Here is a 23,528-nt window from a genome sequence, read left to right as displayed (position 1 = left end):
GAAGACTGTGTGACGGCTGATTTGTGAGCCCCGTTCGGGTTTTGTAATTCTTTCATAACCGAACGATTACGAAAAGACCCTTCAAATTTGGTTTGCACGTCACTCTTCAAATGCTAATTAGGTGTATGACTTCATTACCTCTCAACTCGCTAACGTCACCATTGCTGTCTCCAATGTTTATCGTCGTCATGGTGACTCTTTTTCCCGCTTCCGCTTTTGTCAGCGGCGCGGAATTCTGACGTATGTCGCACTGGAAAGACGTCAAAGTCGCGTTAAAAACCGTTCAGACTGCGAGCGCATTCGACAAAATCCGATAGGTATCCGATTCAATATCACAATTTGAAGTGGTCTGAATCGGATTGGGAAATTGTTTCTGAGAGTGAACAGCACACGTCGATCTGACATTTCCCAATCCGATTCAGGTCACATTTGATGGCAGTGTGAATGTAGCCTTTGCTGTCAAATACAGCTACCTCAGATGTGTCCTGATTTAATGGAAGCACATCTTCCTCCATTGAAAGTCCGTTAGGCAGCTGCCACCTGAATCAGCCTGAGCACTGAAGGCTAATCCAGGTGATCATCTCATCAGAAGCCTGTCCAAATGTAGTTAATGGTTGTACAGATGACTGCCTGAGTTTCCTGCAGTGTAGACCGGCCTGAATCATTGTGGAGTAACTGACCTTTTGACACAGAGGTTTCTCTTCAGATCATGGACCATGATGAGTGTTGCTGGGACAGACTGAGATCATCTGCACTCACATCGGTCTTTGTGTTTTTAAATGTAGTCTCCAGCAGCTCCATCTGCAGCAGAACTGAGGGAAAAAGACCTCAACACTCCTCTTTTTTAGAGTTGTCCTCAGTTCAAAAAAACTGTTTTTAATGGCACGTAACAAAAGACACATTACAGAAATAACAAAACGTCCCCCAAAAATTTTATCAGCCTAAAACATGAAACTTATGTCATTTTCATATTCAAACACGTTTTCATAGAGATATAATGCCTTACAGTGACATACTGGGCTTTAAATACTCATACATTAAAAAGGTTCAGCCTCGTTAGTCCTGGACCAGCTCGACCAGCTGATGAACAGCGTTTAGTTTCACTCACATTCACATTTGGCTACGAGCAGAAAGAACTTTTAATGCTCAGAACGACCAAATCCTGCTTTGAGGATGATCTGGACCTGGTCAAAATTAGGCCCCAACATTGAGATGCTGCTCTGAAACAGTGGCAGCCCCAGAATACCCCCAAATCCTCCAAAATACCCCCAAATCCTACAGAATACCCCTGACTCTCTCAGGAAGTTGAATTGTGCATGTTGAACTATGGAGCCACTGGACCAGATCAATTCCTTCACTGCAGCAGCCTGTGAGGGTGTTAAGAACAAAGAGAAACACAATCGGAACACAATCAACCAGAAGACAACCAGGACATGGGAACGCAGACAGAACAGTACAAAATCTCAATTCCTCCAGTAAAAACCAAAAAGCATCTTTGGGAGAGATGTCTGTATGATTTAGTAGAGTTTTGGTGCTTTCAGGAACCTTTTCTGTTGTTTGACATAAAGGGTGGAAAACACTCATTCTTTTGTAAAAACAAATGTAATCTTTAGATATGTTAAAGCTAACTGTTACATCTGGGATGCAGGTGTGTAGCTGAAACAGCACAGTCTGACCTCCTGACCTCCAGACAAAGGCTCGACTCTCTGGGTAGGACTTGGTAAAAGTGGACAACCCTGTCCAGAAGAACAGTATTGGGACTGGCAGAGGTCAGAGGTCAGTGGACCGGTTAGAGGTCAGAGCAGAACTCAGCAGTAGTCCTGGAGGCTGGTCACCTTGTTCTGTGCCCGTAGTGGTGGCACCATGGCTGAATCCCACATCTAATGTTTAATGTGAAAGGCAGAATGGCTCATTTAGTTGAAAAGGATTATAAAGCAGGTAAAAGGTCTGATTCTCAGGTGGCTAGTGTGTCAAATAAAACTCAGCTCTCTATTCCGAATTTCCTAGACAAAGTACCAAAAATACTGACTCCTTCACATCATCAGAGGAGAAACCTTCAATAAAAGTTCCAGATCAGCAGAGAGGCAACAGAACATACGGACCAAACATGCAGCAGCCAGAACAAAGTCTGGGTCTCTATGGGCTAGTGACTCAGGCTTCTCCTTCAAAGCATCTGCAGAAGTGTGTTCATCTGTACAGCTTCCAGAAAGGTGGTGAGGTTCCTGCACTGTTGACAGAAGGCGTGCTTCAGTCCAGGATCTCCACTCATCAAAGCCTCCATGTTTCAGTCTTTTTGCTGCTCACGCCCCCAGCAAACAGGTGCGTCAGCAGGTTAGGAGTTGTCCCGCAGCTCTTCAGCCTTGGTTAGGATGGTGTGGACATCTGAGATGGGATAATCCTGAAACATGAGGGACATGGTCAGAAGTCCATGCGTCAAGCTTTGATCTGGAGTAATTAGAACAAGGATGCCTTGAAGCATCTGTGGAGGCTCCGCAGCAGAGCTGGAGGAACTGTACCTGCAGTAACCTCATGTTCACTGTGAAGTCTCCAGCCAGCAAGTTCTCCCGGATCAGTCTGCAAACAGTCAAAAAGGACCAAATGAGCCAGAGAAGAAAGAGCATCAATGCAGCAGACGGGCGAGGAGCTGATGCCAGACACTCACATCAGCATGGCGCAGCACACCAAGATCAGGAAGTGGAAACGCTCCTTGTCAGAAAACAAGGTGTCCCAGATCCGGATGACGTCTGGCAGGAGGAACTCCTGAGACAACAGCAGGGTGAGCCAGCGGAAGGTGAAATACTGAGGTTTGATGTTCTGCTCTTCCTGTCAGGACACAGCAGCTCAGAACCATTAGCAGATGTTCTCTCAGGCAGTGAAGGAACTACAGAGCTAACAGCATGGGTTGTTCTTGATGATCTAAGGTATGATGAGCTCAAACATGAAGACATTGAAATTCCATATGGAGCTACACCTCTGGAACACATCAGCTTCAAGGGCTGCACATTTAGATCTAATGGAACCTTCTGGAGGAAACCAGGGTCTCAAACAACACTGTTTGGGTTGGAATATGTCCTTTGGTTAAAGATGAAACAAAAAGTCCAAATGAATCAGGCATTAGCAGAAAGAGTGAGAACTGCTGACAGCATCTCCAGCTAGAGCTCAAAGCCGGCAGGAAGAGAGCAGGTTGTGAGATTCCAGACGGATCAGTGTTTCAGATCAAGAGCAGGTTAACACACCCATGACACACATCTGTTGCATCTCACCAGCTTCAGGTAGAGCTCCAGATCTTTGTCCTTCAGCATGGAATACACACTCTCCATCTTGTAAGTGATCCCACACTGAGAGTCGTCCAAGCTCTTGATGAAGTTGTCTCGGTTCTCTGACATCAGGTTGGTGAAACAGAAGAAGGTGTCTGCTTCAGCGTGCTCTGGTCCATGGAGCAGAAGAGAACCTTTATATTTCCCACATGTGGCACCTTTTCATGCAGACACACCATCACTGACCTTTCCACTGGCTGTTGGGGTCCGTAGCAAAGGTGTAGTAGATCGGCCCCACGATCTCATTCATGCCCTGGACATACGCTATCCCCGGGTTCAGTTTGGCGTAGATAAAGAGAATCCGTTCCACCACCTCCCAGTGCGCTTCACTTCCACTGGGCATCACCTCGTATTCATTCGATGGGTACAGGTTCAAGGCCTTCCCAGGAGAGCTGACCTGGGAACAGATCCACTTCAGAAAAGAGCTGCCGCTCCATAGACACGCAGAGTTTACCCGTCTGTGGGTCTACCTGACCTGTCTGAGGGTCTATCTGACCTGTCTGAGGGTCTGTCTGAACTGTCTGAGGGTCTGTCTGACCTGTCTGTGAGCCTATCTGACCAGTCTGTGAGTCTATCTGACCTGTCTAAGGGTCTGTCTGACCAGTCTGTGAGTCTGTCTGACCTGTCTAAGGGTCTGTCTGACCTGTCTGTGAGCCTATCTGACCTGTCTAAGGGTCTGTCTGACCTGTCTGTGGGTCTATTTGACCTGTCTGTCGGTCTATCTGACCTGTCTGAGGGTCTGTCTGACCTGACCTGTCTGTAAATCTATCTGACCTGTCTGAGGGTCTGTCTGACCTGTCTGAGGGTCTGTCTGACCTGTCTGAGGGTCTGTCTGACCAGTCTGTGAGTCTATCTGACCTGTCTAAGGGTCTGTCTGACCTGTCTGAGGGTCTGTCTGACCAGTCTGTGAGTCTATCTGACCAGTCTGTGAGTCTATCTGACCTGTCTGTGAGCCTATCTGACCTGTCTAAGGGTCTGTCTGACCAGTCTGTGAGTCTATCTGACCTGTCTAAGGGTCTGTCTGACCTGTCTGAGGGTCTGTCTGTCTCCTACAGTGGTCACACTTACATTGGTCACTCCGCTGCGGTTGCGGTTCACAGTCTGGGCCTTCAAGGTGGTCTGTTCCACTCGCTGCCGCAGTGTCTCGTAGTCGTTCTGAGGATCCAGGATCAGCTGGCAGGGATAATCAGTGGGGCGCTGGAAGAAGGCCATGTCTGGGTACAGTCGCCTGCAGATCCAGACAAACGGCTGCTCATGTTTGCCAGGAAGAACATCCTCACTCAGTTACGCGACCATAAGGCGCACTTAAAAGTCTTAAATTTTCTCCAGAATGGACGGGGCACCTTATAATGCGGTGCGCCTTACGTGTGCACCGAGTTCCAAAATGGATGATGATTTGTGGATGAGGATTGATCAAAAAAATAACGTGAGTACATTGCTAAATACACGCTAGCATGCATGTTTTAAGCTAGCGTACCGGTATGTTTTACCATGCCTGCGCCCTATAATCCGGTGCGCCTTATGGTGGTGAAAATAGGGTACTTCCAACTGTCTTTGAGAGCACCTCTGATCCATAGATTGGAAAACTTGTAGGTTAGAGAGAAACAGTGTTACATCAAAGCTCTCACCTCACGTCTTTGTCTATCTGAAGTAGAATTTCATTATCCTTAAAATAGTTGTTCCACCTGCTGTCTGGGTTAGGGTTTAAAGGCTGGAAGAGGAAGAGGAGAGAGGAAGATGAAGCGCTGCACCATCTGGACACACACACACTAAACACACAGCCAGGTGATTGTTCTGCTGAACGGAAATCGACAAGGTATTAAATGAACTAATGCTATGAAGCTGATGTGGGGCAGATTAACGTAGAGGTTGTGAGACAGCAGGACTGTCGTCATGTCCTGTCGTTATAGAGACCAGGCTGGAGGATGGTACAGGTGATACAGACGGAGCCTCCTACTGTCTATTATTGTCTCTCCTGTGTTAGACAGACTTGACTTTTAGTCTATCAGGACGGACATGGTGGGACTTACGTGGTCCTCCATGGTGACGTCTTCTCTGGAACAGCCTGACTTTGCCTTGGAAATGCCAGGCTGGATGATCATTTCTCTGAGAAACTGGGAATACTCCTCCCTGTGAGACAGAGCACCCGCTGAGTGCAAATGAACTCCCCAAACATCCCACAAACATGCCTGTAATGAAGTTCTCATTGGGACTTGGCCATTGAGAAGACACCTAGTGGAGCCCAGATGTTTGGAGCAGCCCTGAGGTAATGAGATCCATGCTACCATCTGATGTTTTCCTCAGATAGAAGGTTGTGAGCATAAGTCCCACTTGTGGACGTCAGGCCCTCATCTCAGCCTCAGAGTTTCTGACAATTGGGACGGAACCGTGCATGAGTGCCTACTGGATCTTATTGTGTAGATATACAGCAATGGTTCTTCTGTCCTCCCCACAACCAGGAGCAGAACGTGGTCCTGCTGCTGGGTCCCCCCACCTCTGCTGGCCTGCACCAGCACCTCCTCTCCTCTCCTCAGTGATCCACCCTCACTGTTACTGGAACAACAGGGCTGAGCTAAACTGGCACGATCAGCTGCTCCTTTTACTTACAGTATTACACAATAAGTTCTGAGATGTTCTGATCTGCTCAGCTTCTGTCTTCTGGATGGAACAGAACCTCCATCAGTCTGCATGAATTACAGCTGCAGCAGGTTGCCATGACTACTCCACTGACCAGGTTCCTTCTTACCGTTGCTTCTTCAAGAACGACGTCCATACTGTCTGATCCAGGGGCAGATAGTTGAGAAGGACCTGAAAAGGAGCAGAGACCAACAGAGAAGGGGTGAGGAGACCGTGAAAGCAGCCCGAGTCAAACTTCAGGATTGGTCTCCACGCTAATGAAGTCAACTTCCTGTGTATCAATCAAGCTCATCTGTGCTAAATAATCCATCGGCAGCCCAGAGCAAACAAAAGCAGAGCATCTGTTGATGCTCCAAGACCACCCAAATCCTTTAGTGGAGACACCAGAGGTGCTTACATGCTCATAGTGACTCTTGAAAGATTCAGAACAGTTAAAAGTCACTGAGATGTTTCCTTTGATAAAAGTAAAGCTCAAGTCCCAATAAATCAGCTTCAATTTGTTGGATTACAAAAGGAAAAGCATAGTCTCTGGTCAACAATGGGAGTTCTTTAAGAGGACTACGATGGTTCCTACCTTCCAACAAAGTGCCCGTATGCCTCCTTCAAAGGGGATTCCTGAGAATCAAGAAAAGTCAAATACAAAAATAAAGGTCATGATTAATCAAATTAAGGTCATGTTTAATCAAATAAAGCCAGACTTTTACCGTTAAAGCACAACTCTCTCAGTGTCTTCAAGTTTATCGTTTCTTCACCCAAAGTTGCTTCAAATTCCTGTATCCTGAAAGCACAGTGAGGTCAGACTGGAGAACATGTCCACAATCAGTGAAGCTGGACCCACTTATAGAAGACCTGAAGTAGAACAAGAATGTGATCATCTTCTGAATCCTGACCCCCTCAGACACACAGCTGATCGTTTCAGCTGTTTCTCCACAGCACAAAAACTAGTTCATGTTGTTAAAAGCGTGGATCAGGACCTGCCTAGAATCCGTACAGTGGGGGTGGAGGCCAAAGAGCCGCCAGAGTAATGGCGAGGTCAGCTACTCTTTCTGGGTCACCTCAGTCAGGGATTACTGGGTTGAGCAGGCTGCCCACAGGTAGCCCACACATGGCTGGCCAGCACAGACAGTTCAAAGTCAGCAAAACTTGGCTCATATCAAGCTACACCAATGCTAGGCCAGTCCTTTAGCTCCGACAGGTCCTGGCTAATCGGTGGAGCTCCACAAGGTGCTCAGTCCCCAGAGCCAAGACTAAACTACATCTGCTCTGACTAGAATGTTTGTGCCATGTGGCTAAAAAGAAAGAGCCTGGTTAATAAAGAGGTCACACACCTGAGCTCAACCCAGACTAAAGGCCAAAGAAGAGATGAAACTCCACATTTGGAGAAGCGGTCAGCCCTCTTTTCTAAATGCTCCGTGTCATTTAGCGCTGAACTCCCTCAACGAGCAAATATCCCTCTGCAGAGTGTATTCCGATTGGAAACATTCACACGCTTATGGTGTCATACGAGGAAAAATAAGACCTTAAATGAAATACAGTGAGTATATGTATGGAAAATAAACTGAAACATAAACAATATAAGCATTTAAATGAAGAGATTTGAGCCATTCAAAGTGACAAATTATTACATTCCATTTAGAGACAATTTTTATTATTATTCCACATATATCTCATTACTACAGGAGCAAAACACCATCGACTAACTCCTACATAGGAACCAATTCATGACCACCTTTCCTTGACAGCAAAGTCTGATTTCATTGATCCGTGTTAAATATCAGCCTCAATAAGAGGTGGGAATGCCTGCATTGATCCCATATCAGCATGATGACAAAGAAACTGAAAATAGATGTTTCCAAACCAGGACTCTGATCCCGTTCAAGGGGAAGAATATGAATCCATCTACAGGTTTCTGTAGATCAGCACCTGAAACCATGCGTGCAAGTCCCCTGTATGAACGAGAAGAAAACTGAAGTTTCGCTGATTCTGACAGAAAGCCTTTGTCAGCAGATCCAGCTGCTACAGCCGAGGGTCAGCTGATCCACTAGCAGGATGCTAACCCGGCCAAGGAAAGCCACGAATAACCGAGTGTGTGGCCAAAGCTGCCGGACGCCACAAGGGCTTGCTGCTTTTCCATAAAATGTTTGCTGAAAACGTTGAGTAAAGCCTGAGGATGTTCGTCTCGACAGACCTAGACTGGGTCTGTTAGCTCCTCTGATGTTACTGCTAGCTTATCACGGAAGTTAACATCAGGGTTGCGGTGAGGATTATATGCTGGACTGGTTGTTGTCCTTTCTTTGTAATTACACCTGACTGACCCACGTATCACGCAAATTTAAGAACGGGGGTGTTTTCACCTGTTTCTGTAGGCAGTAGACATGTCTGTGAGGGGAGCGTTGGACTCCTGCAACTGGTCCCAACCAGGAAGGAATTCAGGAACGGACGGAAGCCGTGTTGTCACTTCCGGTCTCCCGCCGCTGTGAAGTCAGCTGTAATCAGGAATCACTGGAGATCTTTCTAAACTGCGATACTGTGGATTATTCTAAACTTCACCGCACTACGAACTGTGGATGATTCAGCATAAACTGTAGATGTCCATAAACTGTTGATCATTACAGAAAAGTGTAGCTCATCCTAAGTTTTAGTGGAGGTTGGAGCTGCACCAACAATAGCGCAGAACATCAGTGTGTCCAGTCCCAAACCAGCGTCCAGGGGTCAGCATGATGGTGGCATCTGCCAGATGTTCCCTATAGCACTCTCAGTAGGTTCCACATCTTTGTGGAGTGAGGATCTCTGTACCTTATATTAAGCACTCAGGATATCCCATAATGCATTGTGGAAAGTAGTGGACAGTAGTAGTTCCCTAACCACCAATAAACAATAGTAAACACAGTATTTTCTCTTAATGAACCAGTAGGAAAATCAAATGAAATCACTCGAGCGACGCTGACTTCCATCTGGTGCAACACCAGGACAGCATTTCCAGTGTCCTGTTTAGTGTCCTGCTTAGTGACCCTCCAGATGAAGAAGCAGCTGAGGAACATGAAGATAAGGAAGGCTCCTGTGGCATCAGCGCCCAGCTCCTGAAGTCTTGTGTGGACCAGCTCACCATGAGAATCCCGGGAGTACTGTGATGGTCACGCTCCTTCTGAGGGACAAGCTGGAGAGCACGGGTGTGGAGCATGGGGGCCCACGAGGAACCTTCTGGTTCTCTTCACCCTCCACAGACTCTCCACTCTCACTGGTGTCATCACTGATGGAGAACAGACCCAGGAAGCTGTGGACTGGTGCCATCAGAACCAGCTCTGGATCAACACCAGGAAGAACAAGGAACTGGTTCCGGATTTGTGAAGACACTCACCTACGACACCAGTGAGCATCAAGGGAACGGATCTGGAGATGGAACCATCTCGTCCCGTTCAATAGAGCCTGGTGCACAACCAAAACAAATATATGCAGAAGCATTTTCACATAGTCAAACCCAAAACCAGTTTTTCTGCTCTATGAATGATCAGGATCAAAAAGGATGAAACAAAATCAGAGCAGTGTCAGATTAAAACCCTGGTTTTGACCTTTGAGTTTATAACTACATTCATGCATATATTCACGGATGTTTGACTAAAGTCCAGAAAGGAAAGGCTTGAAGGAAGAGCAGGGAAGCGGAAGAAGAGGAGCAGGAGGAAGGAGGGGACGGGAGGAGAGGACCAGTGGGAGGAGGGGTTTGTTGACATCGGAGGGACCCAAATCAGATGAGTGAAAACTGGTCATCTTAGCTCCGTTCTTCCGCCGTTTCAGGACACATCGCCTTGGCCGAGGCTAAGGTAGAACCCTGCACATGAGCCAGGCACTCGACCCGGGCGGATCAGGACCCGCAGCTCTTATTTCAGCCCAGCGCTTAGCTAGCGCTAGCCTCACGCGCTAAGTTAGCCATCACCATAGCTGGGAAAGTCATCGTTAGCCACAAGCTAATTTATGCGCTGAAATGCATTAATGGCACTTCATCGGTAGATTAAGGCTCGACCTCTAGACCAGGCCCTGCTCCTTGGTATATAGACATGTTGTAAGGGAGTAGGCTAAAAGTTACTTAGTGTCAGCACCTCTTTGACTTAAGTGGTATAAAAGTAAATTGCCCCACAGTGTCGCTAGCTAGCTAGCCGTCCAATAACAGTCGGTCGCATTTCTTCTCGGTTTCGGTGTCATATGTGGCCACTGACTGCTTATCTAACGCTCTAGTACGGTTAAGAGCAACCAAAGGGAAATGAAAGTTGGGTTGTGAATGACCACATATCTAATCAACGGGCGATTCTCCACAGTCAGGTGCTGTTTAGAAATACTAGTTAAAGTTGAGTAGCCAGCAGTAGCTGCTAACAGTAGAGACCAGAAATGATGGCTGATTCTGCCAACCACACTGAGGTTCTGTCTTCAGTACGCTTCACTGAAAAGTCCAGTTGTAGACGTAGCAATGGTTTCCGAACCTGGCCCTTTGCCTAAACCCCGAGTCACCACAGAAAGCTCTGCAGTGGATGATGGAGTGAAAAATAAAGCCCATCTTGAAGGGTTTTACCTCTGTTCTGCTGGTGTCCTGCTTCAAAGACATCTGGCAATCCCCCTCTCATAAGCACCGCCAGGCCCACTTACCACGAGCATTGCTGTTGTTTCCAGGTGGGTTCTAACAGAGAAATGGAGCCCTAATCCTTTTTCGTGTCTCTCAGGGTCCCTTGAGTGGCCTGTTTGGATCTGGGCCGGAGCAGAAGAGGCCACCATGGCAGCGCCGGCAGGAGACGACCCTGACAGCCTCATGACTCTGACAACGATCTTCTGCCTGAGGAACCTGAGGAAGACCATGTGTTATCAGGGCTTCAAGAACAAGCTGTCCCTGCGCTCGGACATCTTTCTCCCCAGTGAGATCTGTGACAAGCTCGTGAGCACGTATGTAACAGGAAGTATGAGTTGATTTCTCGTGACCCGCATTCGTTTTCAGGTCTGAGCAGTTTTGATTTCATGCTTGGTTCATTGTATTTCTGTTGCTCGAGCAGATATATGGAGATGGTCCATACAGACAACAACTTTGAACCAGAGGAGAGCTTCTTTCAACTGTTCTCTGACCCAAGAAGTACCAGACTGACTAGGGTCCAGCTCAGAGAGGACATTGTGCGGGACAAAGATCTGGAGGCCATTAGGAAACAGGTGGGCTTTTGCAATTCCCTGGTTTCAGATGCACCCGTGACGTCGTCGTTGTAACGTGAGCTCTGTCATTTCCCTTGGCTCTCTGCAAGGTTGTTGTTACCACATGCATCACGAAGCAGCCGTTGTCATCATCCAACAGGCCGTGGTGCTTCTGCTCCACATGCTTCACTGGGTTCTGAACTCTCTGCTATTTACTAGTTGTAGTTTCACTTTGAACCTGTCATGGCTGGTATGTTCAGATAACTCACCTACAGAGGTGATATAGCCGTTAAACAGCCCTTTGGGCTATCGTTAGCTACGCTGCAGCCGCGATCTGTCATGCTTCTGATGGCTTCTTCTTTAGGGTGGGGCTTGTCGGGCATATTCCTACTGCCACGGAGGAGGGGGGGTTAGTCAGGGAAGCTGATAGGGGGGAGTGTTGGGTTGGATTTTAGTTTATTCCAGTCGATTCATCACAGTCAGCCTCGAGTTACCTGTCTGACTGCCGTGAGCTAACAGTGCATCCTGGAGGAGGGGTTAGCCAAAGGTTTGGGCCTGTGTTCCAGACTGGGGGGGGGCTCCTGCTCTGTTGCTCTGATGGTTTTTTCCTCTCACAGGACCTGATCGAGCTCAATCTCACCTACTGCAACAGCCTGTCGTCACGCAGCCTGAAAACACTCATGTGTTTCCGGGAGACTTTGGTGTCTCTCTGTCTCTTCGGCTGTCGTTATATCTTCTACCGCAGAGGCGCCCCGCTGGCCTGCAGCGAGGACACCGAGGACGAGGACTGTCCTGTGTCCAGACAGGCGCTGGAAACCGATTTTAACTTCCAGGGCTTCAACCGCCTCCGGCTGCTGAACATAGAAGGTCTTCCTGATGAGGTGGACGTGGAGACGTTGCTGAAACCCCTCAAGTGTCTCACCTCACTGGAGCTGGCCAATGTTCAGCTGCTGGGAACAGCTTTTCTCACCCAGTGGAAAGACAGGCTGGCATCACTGGTGCTCTACAACGTGGACCTGTCAGAAGAGTTGGTGAGCACTGTGGTAGAGCTGCTCCACCTCAGGTGAGGCTCATCTCACACACACACACACACACACACACTAATGCATGAGGGCACTTTCATCTCACTTGCTCGTGTATTTTATTTCGCTGGGTTCTGCCAGAGTCGATAATGAATAATAATGATCCCCTCCAGACATCTCGACATATCGAGAGAGAGCAGACGTGCTTCCCTCAAGTTCAAGATGACCAGGAAGATCCTGACGTCCATCGTGCAGCGTCTGGTGAACCTGGTCTCACTGGACATCTCTGGTCACATGATGCTGGACAACTGCACTGTTCCCCACTTTGAGGAAGCGATGGGTCGTCCAAGGTGGGTCTCCTTCCGCGAGCGCTGCATCCAGATGGAGTCGGACCTTCCCAACAAACGCTCCTCTCTTTCAGCATTGAGCCGTGCAAGAGCAGCATCTATCCTTTCCAGGAGCTGAGGAGGCCGCTGCAGTTTCTGGGCTTATACGACACCAGTCTTTGTAACGTGACGCACATCCCTGCTCAGAAGGTACGCCGCTGACCTCTGCTGACCTTTCTCAGCCAGGCCTGCGCTTGCATCACTGTCTCCAGCTGAAGCCGCCGCTTGTGCTCCTTCAGGTGACCGGATCCAAGAATGAAGAGCAGGTCTTGAACGCCATTGAAGCTTACATGGAGTTTCGCCCTGAGCTGGCCCACAGAGCCATCAATCAGCTGTTCGACATCGCCAGGATACAGCACTGTAGCCAGCTGCTGCGAGCTCTGCAGGTAGGTCCAGGCTAAGGCGCGGACGCCCCGTGTGTGTCCTGTGAGGTACAGTGATCCCTCGTTTATCGCGGGAGTTGCGTTCCAAAAGTAACACGCGAAAAGTGAAATCCGCGAAGTAGCAACTTTATTTTTTTTAATTATTTTACAATGCAATACTGAACAGTAGAATGAAACCAAACATCAAAACCTGTTTTAAAGACCAAACTTTGTTTAAAACAATAATTTTAATCTAGTAATACTGTACAAGATTGGAAACATTGTCACTCGCGTATTTCCCAGTCCCAGCTGTGCCTCTTCGTCCTGACTCCGCTCCACTGTAGCGTCTGTTTCTACGGAAGGCGCAGGAGTCTTTCTCTGAGAGAAGAACATTGTTATGGGTAGTTGTTGGCGCTCTTTCTTTTTCTGAGCAAGAAGATTTTTATAAACGGATATGCCACCTTCGATTATATTTGAGAACTGCAATGAACGACTCATCAAAGGGTCCCATTCTTGTGCCGTGCGCTGAAGTTCAGTGGCCATTCTCACCATGGTTGCTAAGCGACCAAGCGCAAACGTAAAGTTGGCAGAATGTACAGAAACGAAAACTGTTGACAAGTGAAAAATCAATACAGTACAGCGTCAATATTTTATTTCTAGACAACAGTAAAGCCCCTGAGCCAATCAGGATTCAGAGGCACTGTAAAAAAAAAAAAAAAAAATCCACGAAGCCGCGAAAGATGAACCGCGATATAGCGAGGGATCACTGTATTCTGGTTCTGCTGCAGCAGCCGAGGCCTCTCACGCTCCTCTTTTTCCTCATCAGCTCGTCATCGCCGCGCTGAAGTGCCACAAGTACGACAAGAGCATCCAAGTGACGGGCAGCGCTGCCCTCTACTACCTGACCAACACCGAGTACCGCTGCGACCAGAGCGTGCGGCTGCGCAGGGAGGTCATCCAGGTGGTGCTGAATGGAATGGAGCAGTACCAGGAAGTGACTGTAAGTCTGACTCTGGCCCACGATGGAGGAGGAGTGGGGGGCAGAGGGTAGCGTGTTTGCGCGCGTTGTGTTTAAGGAGGCGCTGCTAGCTTCTCCCCAGGTTAGCTACAGCTCTCTTCTTCTCTCACTCCAGGTCCAGCGGAACTGTTGCTTGACTCTGTGTAACTTCAGTATTCCAGAGGAGCTGGAATTCCAGTACAGCCGGGTCAACCTGCTGCTGCTGAAGATCCTGGAACCGTCCAGGCAGGATGAGTCCATCCAGAGGATTGCTGTCCATCTGTGCAACGCTTTAGTCTGTCAGGTGGATAATCACCACAAGGAAGCTGTGGGAAAGATGGGATTTGTCAAGGTAACAGTCCAGCTTTTATTTAGCGTTATGCATGATAGCCAAGACCGATCCTTTCTAATTTATATGGATTCAACTCAAGAGGATGTAAAGCTGCTGTCTTGCTGGGTGAGAAATGAGCATGAGAGGGTTTTGACATCGAGCCGCCCCTCTTCCTCACAGATGACCTATATCAGGGGTGTCCAAACTTTTTTCACCGAGGGCCAAATACATAAAAATATAGGAGGGGCTGGGCCACTTACAACTAATTAGGTATATAGCCTCTAAGAAGCTAAGACTAAGAAGTCCAATACACTCAAGCAAAAGTTGAAGTACGGGCCATATTCTATTCTATTTATAAAATGTCTTGCGGGCCAATTAAAAATGGACGAAGGGCCACAGTTGGCCCGCGGGCCATAGTTTGGACACCCCTGACCTATATGATCCTTTACATTAAGCTGCTGGCTGCTGAAATGAGTCTTTTCTGTCTTCCAGACAATGTTGAATTTAATCCAGAAGAAACTGCAGGACAGAGTGGTGAGTCAGCAATAATCCATGAGCCCTCTCTCTGTCCCCGTCCCCGTCCCCATCCCCCCGCCTCTGTCTGACATGTAGGAACCACAGGAGCTTGGTCACTATGTAACGCTCCTATAACACATTATTGCCTTCAGCATGAAGTTTCAGCAAGGCAGTCCTTGTTGCGTAAGAAGTCCACCAGAATGGGGCCGTAATAACGTGTTGAACCATGCATAGCGCCACCTAGTGCCGAGAAGGAGAACAGGCTCCCCTCAGTTATCAGATTAAAATGTGCGCGTAAATGTCCTGAGGGAGGCGTGGAAAGGCAGCCTGGTTCCTTCAGACACTGGGGGCCAGGCAGTGGTCAGACGCACAGTCATGCCTGCTCTTCATGTCCTTCAGTGTGACCAGGTGATGGAGTTCTCCTGGAGTGCTTTGTGGAACATCACAGATGAGACGCCTGACAACTGTCAGATGTTTCTCAACTGTCACGGCATGAGTCTCTTCCTGGATTGTCTGGAGGTCAGTGATGAGCTTCTTCAGGAATAAACTGTCCTTCATTTGTATTTTCTGCCGTAAACCTCGTGTGACTTGGCTGCAGGAGTTTCCAGACAAGCAGGAACTTCACCGAAACATGTTGGGACTTTTGGGTAACGTTGCGGAAGTCAGAGTGTTGAGGCCACAGCTGCTGACGCCACAGTTCATCACTGTATTCACGTAAGTTCTCGAGCTGCTTCATTAAAAATGTGGAAGAGTCTGTAAAGTCCTGAGAGATTTCTGAGGTCCTGAATTCATTAGAACACCTGATCACCTGAATCTCAAGCGGAGCAGAAGTGAGTCCAGCTGGTGATCTCCTTCAGGGGTTACTTGGTTCAAGAGTTGCCTGTTCGGAAAGCTAAAGGGCCACTTAGATCTCCAGGAATGACACGTTCCTGTAGTGTGAGAACTTGTCCTTGGTAGACTCCATCTGGTTTCTAACAGATGTTTGTTGCATCTGTTTCTCACCTTCTCAGTAACCTTCTGGACAGCAAGGCTGATGGGATCGAGGTGTCATACAATGCCTGCGGCGTGCTTTCGCACATCATGTTTGACGGCCCTGAGGTGTGGTCGATGGAGGAACCCCAGAGGGACAGGGTGATGGAGAAGATGTGGGACGCCATCCAAAGCTGGGATGTCAGCTCACGCCGCAACATCAACTACAGGTGAGCTCAGCGCGTTCCCTCCGTGCAGCAGTAGGAACAGTCTGTGTGCAGGAGTCATTTCTCAGAGGAACACACCTGTGAGGAGGTGTTGTCCTTGTCCTACCTGCTGAGTCTGACTTTGACCTCTCAGGTCGTTTGAGCCCATCCTGCGGCTGCTGCCTCAGAGCATCTCGCCTGTCAGTCAACACTGGGCCACGTGGGCTCTCTACAACCTGGTGTCGGTTTACCGTGAGTACCTGCAGCTCAGAAGCCATGAACCTCATAACCTGGACATATATTTATATATAAAGCTGTAATCTGCTGCCTCTTATAGCCATATACAGATTATCACCAGTTTGCATTTGTGAAAGCTCTAAACTGAGCTCCTCATTCTCCCCATCTGCAGCTAACAAGTACTGTCCCCTGCTGATAAAGGAAGGAGGAGTCAGGCTTCTGGAGAAGGTTCTGGAACTGGAGAGCTCCCAGCCAGAGACAAAGGACATGGCCAGGTACCATCAAGTCTTGTCTTCTCCCTGCAAATGTGAGGAGGAAAAAGTCCTCTGTGGTGTGTTCCATTTACCTCAGAAGCTCTGAGTTGGAGGGGGGGGGGGGCATCTTTGAGGGGCACCTCAGGCCCATGAGGAATCTCCCACTTCCTGAGTAGCAAATCCACCTTCAGGGGCGTTCCAGCGGAAACTGCAGAGTTGGAACGCTGAAACAAATGGGGAACGCAGTATTATCCTGCAGCCATTTACCACACACACATGCACACAGAGTTGGTATTAATTGTAGCTCCATAAACCTCTGCAGGACGCCTGCCTGTCCCTCTGCCTGTCTGCCTGTCCCTCTGCCTGTCTGCCTGTCCCTCTGCCTGTCTGTCTTACTCAGGCTGTCTAGTGAATCACAGTCTGGATGTTTTTTATGTCCTTCAGCAAAGTGATGGAACATTGTGAGAACTTCAAAGACGATCCGATGGAGACCAATGATGGACAGGAGGTAAACTACGGACAGAGAGGCTGACGGCCACCGAGGAAGGCCAGCCGGAGGCCGCCTGCTCCGTCTTCTCCACAGGCTCGTTTCATTCGTGTGCATTTTTCCTGTTCTAAGACTGTGTGGAGTGAACCAGCCTCTGAGCCTCTTCACAGCCGTTGGGACACGCGCGTCCGCTTGACGCTGCTGGGCTGAGACTCCAGTGGAGAATGTTCCATGGTGAAGATGCTGCTGGCTCTGCTGCATGAGCGCAGCTGGGATGTGTTGCTGATTCTTTCATTTCTTTGAGTGAGTGGGTGAGTGAGTGAGTGGATGGACGTGTAGAAGGGGATGACTGCTTCTCGGTGTTGGACAGGCTGTGCTGCTTCCTTTACTCCCATCAAACCAGTCTGTCCCACCGACCTGCGATGTCCTCTGAGGTGGTGGACAAATACTGTGAACATGTCCGTCACTGAGTGGAGCCTCATCTGTCTGTTGACAGGAGACTTCCCAAACTGTGACATGATGGACTTCTTTATTATAAGTGTAAATATTGTCTGTCTCACCAGTTTAGTGTGTGTGTGTGTGTGTGTGTGTGTGTGTGTGTGTGTGTGTGTGTGTGTGTGTGTGTGTGTGTGTGTGTGTGTGTGTGTGTGTGTGTGTTTTATAAGTAAAGGCTCATGACTTTACTGTATTGTAGTTTTTCTAGGTGTGATTGATATCAATAGACGTGGAATAACCAGGAATCATTTTGATATTCAGTAGTTTGGGAATTGCTTCCAACTGGTGTGTGTCTTCACCTGTTGGAAGGGTTAATGGTGGGACTGGGTTCGGTGGAAGTGCTTCTCCATCACAACACTACAACTCTGGATCCAACCTCAGGGTGGGACTGAACTTCCTCAGCCTGAAGGGGAGCAGCTTTTAGCAGAAGTTCTTCCAGACACTGACCAGAATACACGGAGAGATGATGAGAGATGACCATCAGCTGTCCCACCTCTCCAGTGCACTCCATCCTCTTCATGCAGCTTCCTCTGGCTGGCGCCACGCTTTGACAGATCTGGCGCTGTGGAGCCGACCTGCAGAACGTCAGGATAGGTCATCAGACGGGAAAACCAAAGAATGAAGATGGATTTATCTTTGTTGGACAGTTTTTATCCAGTAGAGACCGTTGCTGAGGGGTTTGTGGGCTGTCCAGCATGAAATGTTGAACATGTGTCCAGCGTGCAGTCGTCTCTGCTGCACACAGAACACTAAGATTCTTCTTCTTTCTGCTTAATGCAGGAGGATTCTGGGTAATTCTATTTAATTGATGATGTGTGTGTTATGCTACAGGGTTCAGCTAAAACTGTCTACAATTCACCATAAATGAACTCCATGATTTTTTTCTCATAGTTTCTTTAAAAGTTGAGAAATGTAAAGATCTTTTTCCAGCTCTAATTAAAGTCCCAGATGTCAGGATGACAACATTTAACTGTGTGCTAACGCCTCCCCCCTCTGTTATCCATTCCTGTCGTTTGATGTGGACGGTTCTTATGTTGAACAAAAACTTCTTTTTTTTTTATTAAAAGTACCTCAACAGAGAGGTCAAAAGGTCAGGAGTAGCAGTCTGACTGTTGGTTCCATGTTCATGTTCTAAACACTGCAGCGGCTGGTTGTTTCACCCTAATCTGGTCGGGGTTTGTTTTTCTTTCCCGGTGTGAACAGTAATTTAGTGGCTTATCTCCCATATCCGTATTCCATCGATGCTCCCAACAGGATTGTGAGTCTGAGCATGACCCAGGATGTCGGCCATCGACTGAGGACCATCCTTTAGTCAGGTCGTGTCCTCATGGATGGAGGAGGCCTCCTCTCCTGTCAGCTCCTTATTGCCTGATTCTAAAGCACTTTGGTTGGATGATTCCTGCCCAGTGGCAGCAGCTCAAGCTGGACGCGTCCCAGCATCTACACAGGACGGTGGACACGGCTGATGCTGGTTCTCCTCCGTCTGGTGCAGCACAGTGAAGAGGACAGTCCTCAGGGAGGCAGCAGGAATTGATGAGACACCTTCACACAAACATGAGGGATGTGGTTAAACAGGTGAGCATCTCATGGAGCAGAGCGAGGCCCACGCTGGCGGCAGCATGGTGCCAGTGGAAAATATCGTTTTTATCACGTTTATATCGTCTCTGAGGTCCACCAATGATGATTTTGTGCTTGCAAAGCATCTTCAGAAAAGAACTGTAGGATTTCTGATCCAACGTGCTGAAAGTCCAGCTTTGTTCTGATATAAAGAGTAGCACGTTGTCAATGACCAGATGACTAAGCAATAAAGAGTGTTTTAAAGAAGTGTGACTAATGATTTCCTCTATAACAATCAGCTGCTCTGACATCGACCTCCTGACCAGGACACCGAGTTCAAAGAAGGAAAAAACAGCTGTTCTGTTTCAGATCTGCACAATGAGAAAAGACACAACGGGAGGGCAAGGTTGCACACACCAGATCACCACAGGCACGATAAGTTATGTCCTGGTGACTGTTACTGGGGAGGCTGTTCCTGGTGACTGTTACTGGGGAGGCTGTTCCTGGTGACTGTTACTGGGGAGGCTGTTCCTGGTGATTGATACTGGGGAGGCTGTTCCTGGTGACTGTTACTGGGGAGGCTGTTCCTGGTGACTGTTACTGAAGAGGCTGTTCCTGGTGATTGATACTGGGGAGGCTGTTCCTGGTGACTGTTACTGGGGAGGCTGTTCCTGGTGACTGATACTGGGGAGGCTGTTCCTGGTGACTGTTACTGAAGAGGCTGTTACTGGGGAGGCTGTTCCTGGTGACTGATACTGAAGAGGCTGTTCCTGGTGACTGATACTGAAGAGGCTGTTCCTGGTGACTGATACTGAAGAGGCTGTTCCTGGTGACTGTTACTGGGGAGGCTGTTCCTGGTGACTGTTAATGGGGGGGGGGCTGTTCCTGGTGACTGTTACTGAAGAGGCTTCCTGGTGACTGATACTGGGGAGGCTGTTCCTGGTGATGGTGTTACCGAAGAGGCTGTTCCTGGTGACTGTTACTGAAGAGGCTGTTCCTGGTGACTGTTACTGGGGAGGCTGTTCCTGGTGACTGTTACTGGGGAGGCTGTTCCTGGTGACTGTTACTGAAGAGGCTGTTCCTGGTGACTGTTACTGGGGAGGCTGTTCCTGGTGACTGTTACTGGGGAGGCTGTTCCTGGTGATGGTGTTACCGAAGAGGCTGTTCCTGGTGACTGTTACTGAAGAGGCTGTTCCTGGTGACTGTTACTGAAGAGGCTGTTCCTGGTGACTGTTACTGGGGAGGCTGTTCCGGGTGACTTACTGGGGAGGCTGTTCCTGGTGACTGTTACTGGGGAGACTGTTCCTGGTGACTGATACTGGGGAGGCTGTTCCTGGTGACTGTTACTGGGGAGGCTGTTCCTGGTGACTGTTACTGGGGAGGCTGTTCCTGGTGACTGATACTGGGGAGGCTGTTCCTGGTGACTGTTACTGGGGAGGCTGTTCCTGGTGATTGATACTGGGGAGGCTGTTCCTGGTGACTGTTACTGAAGAGGCTGTTCCTGGTGCTGGTGTTACTGAAGAGGCTGTTCCTGGTGACTGTTACTGAAGAGGCTGTTCCTGGTGACTGATACTGGGGAGGATGTTCCTGGTGACTGATACTGAAGAGGCTGTTCCTGGTGACTGTTACTGGGGAGGCTGTTCCTGGTGACTGTTACTGGGGAGGCTGTTCCTGGTGACTGTTACTGAAGAGGCTGTTCCTGGTGATTGATACTGGGGAGGCTGTTCCTGGTGACTGTTACTGGGGAGGCTGTTCTTGGTGACTGTTACTGAAGAGGCTGTTCCTGGTGACTGATACTGGGGAGGCTGTTCCTGGTGACTGTTACTGAAGAGGCTGTTCCTGGTGACTGATACTGGGGAGGCTGTTCCTGGTGACTGTTACTGAAGAGGCTGTTCCTGGTGACTGTTACTGAGGAGGCTGTTCCTGGTGATGGTATTACTGGGGAGGCTGTTCCTGGTGATGGTATTACTGGGGAGGCTGTTCCTGGTGACTGTTACTGGGGAGGCTGTTCCTGGTGACTGTTACTGAGGAGGCTGTTCCTGGTGATGGTATTACTGGGGAGGCTGTTCCTGGTGATGGTATTACTGGGGAGGCTGTTCCTGGTGACTGTTACTGGGGAGGCTGTTCCTGGTGACTGATACTGGGGAGGCTGTTCCTGGTGACTGTTACTGAAGAGGCTGTTCCTGGTGACTGATACTGGGGAGGCTGTTACTGGGGAGGCTGTTCCTGGTGACTGTTACTGAAGAGGCTGTTCCTGGTGACTGATACTGGGGAGGCTGTTCCTGGTGACTGTTACTGAAGAGGCTGTTCCTGGTGACTGTTACTGAGGAGGCTGTTCCTGGTGATGGTATTACTGGGGAGGCTGTTCCTGGTGATGGTATTACTGGGGAGGCTGTTCCTGGTGACTGTTACTGAAGAGGCTGTTCCTGGTGACTGTTACTGAGGAGGCTGTTCCTGGTGATGGTATTACTGGGGAGGCTGTTCCTGGTGATGGTATTACTGGGGAGGCTGTTCCTGGTGACTGTTACTGAAGAGGCTGTTCCTGGTGACTGTTACTGAGGAGGCTGTTCCTGGTGATGGTATTACTGGGGAGGCTGTTCCTGGTGACTGTTACTGGGGAGGCTGTTCCTGGTGACTGTTACTGGGGAGGCTGTTCCTGGTGGTACTGCTCTGAATGAGACTGTTCTGGGTGACACTGCTGCTGGTCCACAGGTTCTCCAGACTGTATTCACAACCGAGCTGATCCCTTGAGATTCATTAATAACTAAAATAGGTCTATACAGCTTTCTTTCCTGAAGCCTTTTCTAAGCTTCTCCTGTGTTCAAACTACCAGGACTCTTGATGGTGAACCTGAGGACTTGGTGCCTGATGAGTGGAGTTTTTACACAATGTCTGAAAGAGGATGGAGGCTGGACACCAGGCAGCACCTAACGGACCACCAACACCCTGATCCTCAACACTTATTATTATTCATTAAATCTGTACAAAACTATTACATGTCAGGATGAAATAATGTTACATTTGAGATAAAATGACTTTTACAGCTTTTGGATTTCTTTGTTTCCAGTCTACTAAATATGACAAAACATTGTCTACATCAACGGATGCGCTTTGAAAACTTTATACAGTGAATATGGAATTTGGCTAATATTAAGAGACGATTGATGACAGTTTAACATTATCAGTCAGTACTTTCTGAATATTTACTATACTATTTACTATAAAAGCAGGGCTGATTTTCATGTGTAAGAAGTTATTTAGGCCAACACAACAGTAAGATATCATCAGAATATTGTTTCATCTGTGTTTTGTCAGATTGGGCCTGACAGGTGGAACACCCCAGTAGTTTTCTGATGTGTATTATTTGATATATATTTCTCCTACAGAGAACAAACTATCTGTGGATTATGTTTCTAATCGATTAGTGTTAAATATCACAACCTGTCAAGGCAGAGCTGAGTAACCTAGCACCGTCTTGCAACACATACAGTACCATAGAAACTTCTCTTGGTGTTACAGCAAGTTTTGGACTGAAATGAAGCGTTGATATTTAAAGAGCTGACCGCGGTCCTTTAGTAGAGGAAGACACAGGTGTGCACGACTGGACAATAAAAGACTGGGACAATAAAAGTTCTCTGGACTTAACTTTCCTGGTCTCCTCTTCTTCTTCTTTTGGACCTAGAAGATTTTCTGTCAGTGAATAATTTATTCAGTTGGGACTTTATTTCTGATACCAGCCCCCCCCAGGCTGAAAAATCTACAGCAAAAGCACCTGTCAGGTGACAAGGCAGACCAGCAGCCTGGTGATCAGGTGATCATGTTTCTGGACCCCGGCAGCCTTGGCCTATAGCAGCATAACTAAGATGTTAACCTAATAATTAGACGACCCCCTAAGTATGATAATTAGTCTGACTATGATAATAAAGTAACTGGAACTACAGAATTACTGACTATCAGCTCTTTCAAAGAGGAAAGTCTAATCTAAAGGTGTCACTAGCACCTCCAGGTAGGAAGGAGCTTGCTTGGTGGATACTGGTTCCATGGTGTCCACTCTAACACACTTGTGGTCAAGAGGATCTTTGATCCTACCACCATCTGCTCAGGGTTTTTCCTTACAGTGGCTACTTGGTGATGAGGTGCTACGCAGTTTTGGCGGTTAAGGACCCTTCTGCTGGTGTGGCTGTTCAGGTCCCTGGCGTGTTAGGGAGGACATCAGTAGATATCACTGAGACCTTTTTGGCAAGCATGGCCTGGAGTTGCTCGACTCTTCCTTAGTATTTGCAGCCCAAGAGGCAGTGGTGCAGTCACTGCAAAAGTGTTATGAGGTCAGTGGTCAGGACCCTCAACGTGTCTCCGGTAAGGTCAAAGTGTGTAGCAGGAGGGTTTGGTGGACCCCTGCTAGTGTGAAGCTCATTGCAGCTATCTGCTCAGAGCACTATTCAGGCCCCACTGTACTCAGCCCTTGGACTCTGGCCTCCTGGCTCAATCACTTGCCTCCTCACCTGGTTCAGGTGGACTACTTACATTCTTATTGAATATTGGTTTGATTGACCCCAGCACTGCGTAAAGAAACCTCAAGAGTCAAACAACAG

The 23,528-nt window shown here is 48.3% G+C and overlaps 2 protein-coding genes across 4 annotated transcripts; one reads left to right on the top strand and one right to left on the bottom strand.

Annotated features, from left to right (window-relative positions):
* Positions 1-840: 840 nt before the first annotated feature.
* Positions 841-10,563, bottom strand: tbc1d13 (TBC1 domain family, member 13). 2 transcript variants are annotated; one of them, XM_003965086.3, is made up of 14 exons: positions 10,516-10,563; positions 9,313-9,380; positions 8,309-8,428; positions 6,659-6,732; positions 6,529-6,569; positions 6,064-6,125; positions 5,348-5,447; positions 4,946-5,028; positions 4,386-4,545; positions 3,504-3,714; positions 3,264-3,427; positions 2,663-2,823; positions 2,517-2,574; positions 841-2,398 (listed from the first exon to the last, which is right to left on the bottom strand). In XM_003965086.3, exons 1-14 carry the CDS (start codon positions 10,546-10,548, stop codon positions 2,333-2,335), a joined length of 1,401 nt encoding a protein of 466 aa, XP_003965135.2. In that variant the 5' UTR covers positions 10,549-10,563; the 3' UTR covers positions 841-2,332. The 2 variants fall into 2 exon arrangements, with proteins under 2 accessions (XP_003965135.2, XP_029692974.1); XM_029837114.1 differs by having other exon boundaries at positions 2,663-2,760.
* zer1 (zyg-11 related, cell cycle regulator) lies at positions 9,610-19,203 on the top strand. Of its 2 annotated transcripts, XM_029837110.1 has the most exons (16): positions 9,610-9,772; positions 10,664-10,880; positions 10,988-11,138; positions 11,735-12,180; positions 12,313-12,489; positions 12,561-12,675; positions 12,765-12,911; positions 13,714-13,887; positions 14,021-14,236; positions 14,708-14,749; positions 15,131-15,250; positions 15,330-15,445; positions 15,742-15,930; positions 16,061-16,158; positions 16,316-16,418; positions 16,842-19,203. In XM_029837110.1, exons 2-16 carry the CDS (start codon positions 10,714-10,716, stop codon positions 16,927-16,929), a joined length of 2,349 nt encoding a protein of 782 aa, XP_029692970.1. In that variant the 5' UTR covers positions 9,610-9,772; positions 10,664-10,713; the 3' UTR covers positions 16,930-19,203. The 2 variants fall into 2 exon arrangements, with proteins under 2 accessions (XP_029692970.1, XP_029692973.1); XM_029837113.1 differs by lacking the exon at positions 9,610-9,772 and having other exon boundaries at positions 10,762-10,894.
* The last annotated feature ends 4,325 nt before the right edge of the window (positions 19,204-23,528 follow it).

This window comes from Takifugu rubripes, chromosome 6 (assembly GCF_901000725.2).
Source record: "Takifugu rubripes chromosome 6, fTakRub1.2, whole genome shotgun sequence".
Classification (NCBI taxonomy): Eukaryota; Metazoa; Chordata; class Actinopteri; order Tetraodontiformes; family Tetraodontidae; genus Takifugu; species Takifugu rubripes.
The sequence above is the reverse complement of the archived record's forward strand: the minus strand, read 5'-3'. Positions and strand labels throughout refer to the sequence as shown.